General features: G+C 40.6%; 1 protein-coding gene across 2 annotated transcripts; it reads left to right on the top strand.

The window, feature by feature from the left end:
• Window positions 1-9243, top strand: LOC108678528 (chitotriosidase-1). Of its 2 annotated transcripts, none has more exons than XM_018166978.1 (10): window positions 1-14; window positions 856-911; window positions 1241-1463; window positions 2086-2170; window positions 2369-2451; window positions 2768-2891; window positions 3967-4107; window positions 4712-4880; window positions 7368-7600; window positions 8236-9243. In XM_018166978.1, exons 2-10 carry the CDS (start codon window positions 888-890, stop codon window positions 8249-8251), a joined length of 1098 nt encoding a protein of 365 aa, XP_018022467.1. In that variant the 5' UTR covers window positions 1-14; window positions 856-887; the 3' UTR covers window positions 8252-9243. The 2 variants fall into 2 exon arrangements, with proteins under 2 accessions (XP_018022467.1, XP_047738642.1); XM_047882686.1 differs by lacking the exon at window positions 1-14 and adding an exon at window positions 31-116.
• The last annotated feature ends 340 nt before the right edge of the window (window positions 9244-9583 follow it).

The raw sequence follows: 9583 nt of genomic DNA, 5'->3' as shown, positions 1-9583 counted from the left end.
TCTCACACTGAGAGGTGGGTGCCTCGCTGCTGTCTGTTACCGTGAGCGTGATGACTGTTTCAATTGACAGCTTTTTTCGTTCAATGCTTTGAAGACCTTGACAACAGAGCTTATATGTCAGTTGAGGCTTCTTCTTATATTTTATAATTACATTTGCGCATTCATGTTTTAATACCAAAATGTATTTTCGAAACAATTTCAATGAGTCAAAATTTCGCTAACAATAATAAATGTTAATAATTTAACAATTTGTGAATTTGATTGCCTCATTATTATGTACGTGCTACTTATAAGCGTCATTCCTCTTCGTTTTTCGAGCGGTGGCAGATCATTTGTTTAACGATGATCTCTGATACGTATGGAAATAGTAAATTTATCAATTGAATTTAAATGAGAATTATTTATCAAATCGATTAAGTTAAAATTTTTCGACATTTGATCCGCCTCGAGTGTCATTTCAGACCAGATGGCCAGGCATCTACTACAGGTGTCATGGCATTTTAAGCCATGATGCCCTCCACTCTTTTTATCCCATCCTTATTTTTATTTTCACCTGAATCTTGATAAAATGCACTAAAACGGTTTTGGATGTAAATTTTTGATAGCGATAAGAAATCGTTAACAGTACAGTGGGCCAAGGCTTGCTGGCTTTAATTTGAAAGATTAGCCTCTGATTTTCTTCCTCGTCACTTAATCAGCAAGTGGTAGATCAGAAGCAATTATGAACATTTTTATACGGGGTAATGATTTTCATTACCCCGTAAAAAATACAGGGTAAAAATTTTTCATTGTGTAAAATGGCTTAAGAAAATGACTTTAGATTGGAATTATCTTCATTTATGATAATTTTTTCAGGTTCGTATACTAGCAACGAAACTCACATCGATATGGCATCGAGCAGTGATAAGAAGGTAAGGGATACTCTCTCGTTGCCTAGAGTAGAATATTATGGTTGTAGTTCTGCGTAGTTAAAAATAGAAAAAATTCGCTCTTTTCGAAATTTGAAAATGATAAAAGGCTAGAGATTTTTGTGAACCCAATCGCTCATCTGCTTAGGTAAGGCATTCTGTTGCAGTGGTGGAGCTTGAAAACCAAGTTCAAGATTTCCCTACCAAGATTCCATGCGTAAGTCATCGAATTGCCTCTCTGTTTAAAGATTTCTTGCTTGCCGAATAATTTTTTACAACAAACGTTTGAGGTGGTTATGCCTGAGACAATTCCTGTACTATTTTTACCCTAGGTTGTGTGTTACTACACAAACTGGGCACAATACAGGCCTGGACGTGGCAGGTTCACCGCGGAGAACATCGACGCGCACATTTGTACTCACATCATCTACGCTTTTGCTCGCATCCGAGGTGGAGAGATTGCTGCGTCTGAGGCGAGTGACGAGTCATGGCACTACCGTGCCGTCACCTCACTCAAAAACAAAAACCCTAGGTTGAAGGTTCTACTCGCTGTAGGTGAGCTTATTTCAGTCAATGATGACTGTTGGAAATGATGCTATACCAGTTGAAGTTTTGAGATATTGCAGACACTTTTAAAACATTCATAGGCCAAGCCTAGTTTGGTTTTGTTAGGTTAGGTTTGGCTGGCGACTTTCTATCGCTTTTCTCGCCTAAATTTGAAGTTTTTTTAATTTAAAGACCTGTATTTTCTTCAAAGAAGCACCGCCATTGATCTAGTTATTAATTATGCTATTATTATAAGCCTGGCATGAAATATCTGGCTAACATGATGGCTTCCTGGGCGAAGAAGTTTGAACTATGTACTTCAGTTAGTTTTGGATTAACGTTTCATCGGGCGTTTCGTGGGACGTCATAATTATTATAGCATTAAGTAATAACGTTAAACAATGTTAATTTTTTACACAAATAGAAATGTCTGATCGTGATGCATGGAGTGCAAAGTTTAAGTTTGATTTCCGAATTTCGTTGATGAAGAAAGGGCATATGAGATGATGGGAGCTTTTATAATCTCGAAAAAGTTATTGCAATTAGAAGTGGGCAATAAAGTTTTGATTGATCTCTCCTGAATATTGTTTGTATTTTGCTAGAGGTTCCTGTTGATTTTTGCTTTTGTCAGGAGGCGCCAGTTACGGCACGCAGATGTTCAAAGACCTGGCGGGGCGGGAGCCAGCTTTCATCCGGAGCGCCATTTCCTTTTTAAGGTTAGAAGTGGATTTCCACAATTTCCAGTGCTTCAACGTGTCTAGAATGAACATGTTATATTCACTTCAAAATTTCTGGTTCAGTTGATGTGCTTGGCTGCTGTATAATTTGAATGTCATGGTTCATATATGTGCACATTTGGGCGAATTTCAAGCAATATGTTTGGACATTTAATAATATAAAAATTATTTCAACAGAAAGTATGACTTTGATGGACTCGATGTGGACTGGGAATACCCTGAGGCCTGCGACAAGGCCAATTTCACAAGACTCCTCCAGGGTCAGTCTCATTTGCTCACTGAAGTTTATTGTCAAGATGATGTGCGACGTTAAATTTACTTGCATTAAATAATTCAGTGGATAGAGGCTACAGCTTTTTTTGTCGAAATTGAGATGTAACTATACCTCAATTAGAAAAGGAAGAATCAATTAAGACTAGACCTGATTTTTCGTGTTGAACTCGTTTTATTTTTATTTACTATAATTATTTGATAGCACCCTAAAATTACTCAGCAGCTGTTCACTTGGTGCACCTTATAGGGCTTTATTTTCGTATTGGGTTCAAGGGTTCGACTGTAAGCTGTTTTGATTCTTAGAGCTGAAGAACGCGTTCGTGGCCGAGGCGGAGCGCACTCACAGGTCGCGCCTCCTGCTCACTGCGGCCGTCCCGGTGGGTCCGGACAAAATCAGTAACGGCTACGACGTTCCTGCCGTCGCAAGGTGAGATAATATTGTGAAAATACTAGAAATAACCAATAAGTGATTATTTGTTGTGTTGTTCAGATATTTCTCTGATCGAGAATTATACATAATCTTGCATTCTACGATCACGAATAATAATAGTTATTGAGATATGAACGAATTGCTTATAAGTTCGGAGTTGTTTTAAGTAACCACCTTATATGATAAACAGTTTAATAATGCTCCATTTGAGATTATCGACATATCCTCGAGAATATTGCGGCAATGTTTTTAAAATAATAATGATACCTAAAATGTCACTAAATTAGGCTTCATATCGAGAAAATTGAAGGGACAAGCGACTTAGTTACCAATCCCCTGATATTATGACGCCCATAAGATGGATACACGAGGTAATCAGTACATATGTCGTGCCCAAATCGCGAAATTGCCGATTCTATGGAATCGGCAGCCAGCTGCTGAACCTGTAGAATAATCCCGCGCGCATCCGAATTGCCACTCAATGTAGCAAGGATACGAAATTAAACGTTAATGGAGCTTGTACCAGTCAAGGATGGTGGAAGCGACTACATGTTCACAGGAGGGTGATTGAGCTTCACTCCGAGTAGAGACTCTATTTATAGGCTGGGCAGCGAATTTCCTCTAGTCTTGTTTCTTTAAGACCCCCCACCTCCCCCCTTGCGGAATCTCTAGTGAACGCATAAATCAACGTACAGAGATGGTAATGGTACCGTTGGATAGCTCAGAATGTCAGCTTTAAGATGAGACTGAAAAACGGAAAAGCCAAACCCGTCGATTTTGAACCGATATGGTCCCCTTAATTAAATTTACAGGAACTAGACCGAACTTGACCGAACCTTTTCTAACTCTACCTGTCGATTTATCTTCTAACTCTAACGTCTGATTTTCTGAATCAGCAACGAAATATTGATTCTACAGATTCGGCAAACTGGCAGCCGATTCCATGGAATCGGCAATTCCGCGATTTCGGCACAACATATATCCAAAATTCAAAATACTCCATGAGCCGGATTGTCAAAAAAACCTAAAATTTCCTGTCTATATTATTTAATCCAGATTACTTTTCTCTCAGGTTCGTGGATTTCCTGAACGTGATGGCGTACGACTTCCACGGCCCGTGGGAGGGCAGCGTGGGCCACAACGCCCCCTTGTACGCCCAGGCCAGCGCCGGCGACTACCGCCGGCAGCTCTCCGTCACCAATGCCGCTAGAATGTGGGTCATGCGAATTATTCTATAATACGATAATTTGTATTCTACAAGTTACAAATAATTTGTATTCTACAAATTAGTGTAGAATATTTCATTTCTCAATGCCATATAATGTTTTCACGAAAAACCAAAGAGGCTGACACGTTCCAACCTTACTACGATAATGTGCATTTCTGTTATACAGCTTCAAGAGGAAGATCAACAAATGAAAGTAAACTAGATTGAATAAGTGAATTTTGAAACTATGCAGTCTTGCTTTTTAACGGCGACCTTCCCTAGAAGTGTGGATATATTTTCTCTTATACTTTCGTCCATATATGGTGTATGAATTACGTTGTTTCTCAGTCACGCTTACTTGCATTTGTTCCCTTATGATGCAAGAATAGCTAGTCCCGTTGGCATTTAAATAATAACAGGAATTTTTGCTGAGCGATTAACTTATAATTTATAAACAACTAATGGTGCGAATATGTACAATAACATTTCTGAGTGATTCAGTGAAACACTGAAAAACTTCCACTCAATTGGGTGTTTATACTCTGTAATATCCATTCTGAATAGTTTATATATATATATATATTTCGAATGATGCCTAATTGCAAGACAGCTGGCACGAGTCAGGAGCCCCCAAACATAAGCTGGTGATCGGCATGCCGACGTACGGACGCTCGTACAGGCTGGCGAACACTGCGCATACGAGTCCCTACAGCGCCGCTGCTGGCGCCTGGGAGGCCGAAGAATACACACGAGAGGAGGGCATCATGGCTTACTACGAGGTGAGTGGAGGGATACACGGCTTACTACGAGGTGAGTGGAGGGTTGCATGGCTTACTACGAGGTGAGTGGAGGGATACATTACATGGCTTACTACGAGGTGAGTGGAGGGCATCATGGCTTACTACGAGGTGAGTGGAGGGATACACGGCTTACTACGAGGTGAGTGGAGGGCAACATGGCTTACTACGAGGTGAGTGGAGGGTTGCATGGCTTACTACGAGGTGAGTGCCGCTGGATGTGGAAGCTTCTTCGAGTGGAACGCCCCTTCTCACCGGGGTGTCTGTGCGCAGTGGCGGCACCCGTCGAAGGAAGCGTGCGACCAAACGAGGAATCCAAACACGAGCCTGAACTAAAATTTGAACACATGAACCTCCTCCCAATCACAAACATTGACCACACTGTTGCCCAATTTAACAAAATCATCCAAGAGGCTGACAAGAAACACATACCAAAGGGCAACGGAAAACAACACAACCTATAACTTCACACTTGAGATAGCCAGCCTCATCCGTCAACGCAACAATCTCAGACAAACACCCACCCCACACTCACCAATCGCTACTCGAGAAATCCAGGAACTAAACGCACAAATTCAGAACAAAATCACAGAGCAACAGCAACGGGCCTGGCTCGAGTTCCTGGATACACTGGACCACAAATCCAACATCACACATCTCTACAGAACAATACGCAGCTTACACAACTCAAACAGCAAACAATAACACACCCACGCAGCAATCACCACCAACACAGACAACATCCCCACCAGACAAGCACAAGCAAACATACTAATACAACACTACGAACATAAGTAGGTTACCCAAATACAAAGAAGACAGACGCATCATCAGACGCAAATAACAATTTCCACTAGACCCAACAGCTACCCTAGCCACTACAAACGACACCTAAAGGGTCATACAACAAATTAAAAACTCTTCCGCTGCTGGACCCAACAACATTACGAACATACACCTTAAACACTTTGGCCCACACTGAATCACGACACTTACAAACATTGCTAACTTCTCCTACTCGCACTCCAAAATACCATACATCTGGAAAATTGGCAAAATAATCACACTTCTCAAACCCAACAAACCACCTACTGAGGCCGCCTCATACAGACCAATCACACTCCTCTGTACACATCAAAAGTCATAGAGCGCCTCATACTGAACACAGCCACTCCGCACATTACACTTTCTCCAACACAACGCGGATTCAGACCTCACCACTCGACTACAACACTACTCCCAAACCTCACACAAAGCATAATTCGATGGCATCAACTCCCGGAAACCCGCACACAGAACACTACTCCTTACAATAGATATCAATATGCCTTTTCCCTCTCCCTCCTTACAATAGATATCAGTAGAGCCTTTTCCCTCTCACAAACAAAATTTACAACACCACACTACACAACAACAATAAACGCTGGCTTGCCAATTACCTATCAGGCAGACAAGCATACGCGCACTACTCAGGCAAGTCATCACACACATCACTCATACCCAACGGAGTCCCACAGGGCTCCGTCCTATCACCCTCACTCTTCAATCTATATATGCACGACATACCCGAACCACCTCCAAACATCCACATTGGCTCCTACGCAGATGACGTCACAATAACATCCACTCACCCATCCGCAGACATATGTACTCAACAAGCGCAAACATATCTCAACACTTTATCACAATGGCTCACACTGAACAGACTCAAGGTTGCTCCTAGTAAATCTACAAACACATTAATGACCAGCCACACAAAGAAGCACCATTACAGACCAAACACCACATTGAACAACACCCCGATCCCGCACACACCCACGAAACAAAAATATTAGGGGTCACTTACAACACCTTCATGACATTCGGCCCTCACATCAACAACATAGTGAACAACGCAAACATCAGACTCAACTCACTTTGGGCCCTGGCGGTACCAAATTCGGCAAAAACAAAGAAACACTAGCACCAACATACAAACAGTTCATCAGAACAGTGCTGGCTTACGTCAGCCCCGCCTGGGCGCCCGCACTATCCAACACAAACATATAGAAACTCAACTCCAAACACTACAAAACAAAGCACTCAGGATAGTCACAGGCTGCACACAAAGCACCTTCATCGAACACCTTCATGCAGAAACAAAAATACTTCCCATAAAAGCTCACCTCGACATGAGAGGAACACAATTCATAGCTCATGGCTTGCCACGAGATCTGTCATTCATTCTCTTTAATTTTGTGACTTCAATTCTTCAATTGGCTGGTTGTAATGACATATTTTATTTTTGATTCAATTCAAAACTTTTGTTCTGCTGAGGATGGATAGTTCCACGTTTAATTTCACGTTGAATATGCTGATCGCGGAATCTGTTGGAAAATACGGTTGCAACAAAGCGGCTCAGTAAATCAAATGTTCACGAAGTAATTCGTTTGTCTCACTTCATTATTTTCAACTATATATATTATACAGGTGCAAAAAAATCTTCAGCGTGGAGGACGAAAATTCTGGGATGATGAAATGAAGGTTCCATACATGGTGAAGGGAAGCATGTGGGTGAGTTTTGACGACGAAAAGTCAATAAAGAAGAAAATGAAGTTCATCAAGAATGAAGGCTTCGGAGGAGCCATGGTCTGGACTCTGGACATGGACGACTTTAATGAGAGCTTCAGTCATCGCAAATTTCCTCTCGTGAAGATCATGTCGTGAGTTATACAAAATTTTTTAAATTAATAAACAGCTCAGATTAGCCGTCATACTTTTTCTTTACAAATTTCGTTTAAAGGGAAAGCGTATTGGGTTGTATTGAAAAAATTTTTAGTGGTTTAGATTTGTCACCAAATTGTAGAAAATGTCGCAGAACATTGTTTCAGATTCATCAGGCGTCTTGATTGGTAGGAATTTCAGTGAAGATTTAATCAATTCGTAGCGACTTATCGTCAAACTATTCGAACATAGAGCTCCACATGACGATTCAAACAGACAGTTTCGGTTTCGCCACAGAGCCATCGTTTCACACGATTGCCAGCTGTCAACCTAAATAACTGGAATAGTAGTATGGAAATTCTTGACCCAGAGGATTTTTTAGATAAAAATTACGTTGGGACTTGTTCGAAGCTTATCTATAGAAGTGAGGCCCCTGTTTTACATGCTTGAGTCGACCGCGGCCTTCGGAGAAATAATGCCGCTAGAACGTTGCAACAATTTTCATTTCGCACCCATTCTTCAATGAAGTTTAAGAAAAATATTAACAGAGTAAAGTGCAATAATGTAAATGTCTTATCCCATGATGTGCAAACAAGGTAATATTTTGTAGAGTTAAGCAATCTTTCCACTGCAGGGAGATGCTGCTCTGAGGTTCACAAACCCCGATATGAACCAACAGAGGCCCCTGGATGGCGTGGAGGAGCGTCGTAGAGCGGCCGTGGAGCGCCACCACGAGACAACGTGTGCTGACTTACAGCAAAGTTGTGGCGCCCGCTCCTGGCAAGAGGACAGCGGCTCTTAGTTACTAGTTATTTTAGCAGTTTTTATTGGAATGATAACTCCATTTTTTACTTAGCAGATTGTTCTGAACGAAAATAATTTAGGAAAGAAAGGTAATTTACACTTACTGGTGTAGCTTGTCTCGTTTACATGACTTTGTTTTCATTTTACGTTCTAAGGATTTCAATACTTTTATGCTAAGAATTTCTGCTATTTCTTTCGTTACACGCGAAATATCCGCTGTGTTTCTATAACACTTTTGTTTAACGCTTCGCTTATTATTATTTTTTGAGAATCGAAAGCCTTCAATCGTTTCGCTTTTTATGTTCAAGTTGTGCTTTTTAGATTATCACATTTCATTGAACTATAAGCTGATTATTTGGCAAAATCAATAAATAATGACGTAAGTTCGGGCAAGCAAGTAAACGTGTTACGTTACTGCCGGCACGCGAGCCAGCGATCGTCTGATGAAAATGCTCTGTGTCTATGGAATTTCTGTATTTTTGATCATTGCGCACTATGTAGTGAAAATATTTTTATGTTCGGATGATGTGTCTGAACGGTGGGAGGGCTTATCAGGACTTGTTTAATACTGTACTTTGGTTTTGGCTCAACTTTGGCCGCTGTGTTGGCGTAACTTTCATCTGGAAAAGCCTTTATGCAACAATAACAGAGATGCAAGTGTTCCTCAAGTTTTTTTTTGTTCATGATACATTATAGTCGTTCTTGTATGTACTCTGAATGTATGTTTATGTAACTTCTGAAATCCTTTCACTCGATGTACCCAGTTTAATTGGGACCCGCGTAGGATAATATGTTCAGTATATAATCAATTTATGCGTTTCAATAATATTGATTTCAACTACATGTTTTTTTTGTCCCTCAATAGACAAGCTATATAAGAAAATGAAGTGAATTCATTAAAGATTACACATACTCAGTTACAGTAATAATTTTTATGATGATTTAAGTTGACAAGGCGACGAATATCCAGAAGTTAAGTTTCGTCTTTTGTCTTGCCCAGGCGGCAATTATTGTAATATTGTTTGGTAATGTTAGAGCCTACACAGCAGCCTCGTAGTGTACTTCATGCGGCGCAACTCTAATCGTCTTCATGCGCATGGTTAATATTAAGTAATTCTTAAAGAGATATTATAAATATGAGGCTGCCAATGATTTTTGACGCAATAGAATGTAATTTC

This window comes from Hyalella azteca, unplaced genomic scaffold (assembly GCF_000764305.2).
Source record: "Hyalella azteca isolate HAZT.00-mixed unplaced genomic scaffold, Hazt_2.0.2 contig11040, whole genome shotgun sequence".
Classification (NCBI taxonomy): Eukaryota; Metazoa; Arthropoda; class Malacostraca; order Amphipoda; family Hyalellidae; genus Hyalella; species Hyalella azteca.
Note: the sequence above shows the minus strand (reverse complement) of the source record. Positions and strands in the feature narration are given on the sequence as shown.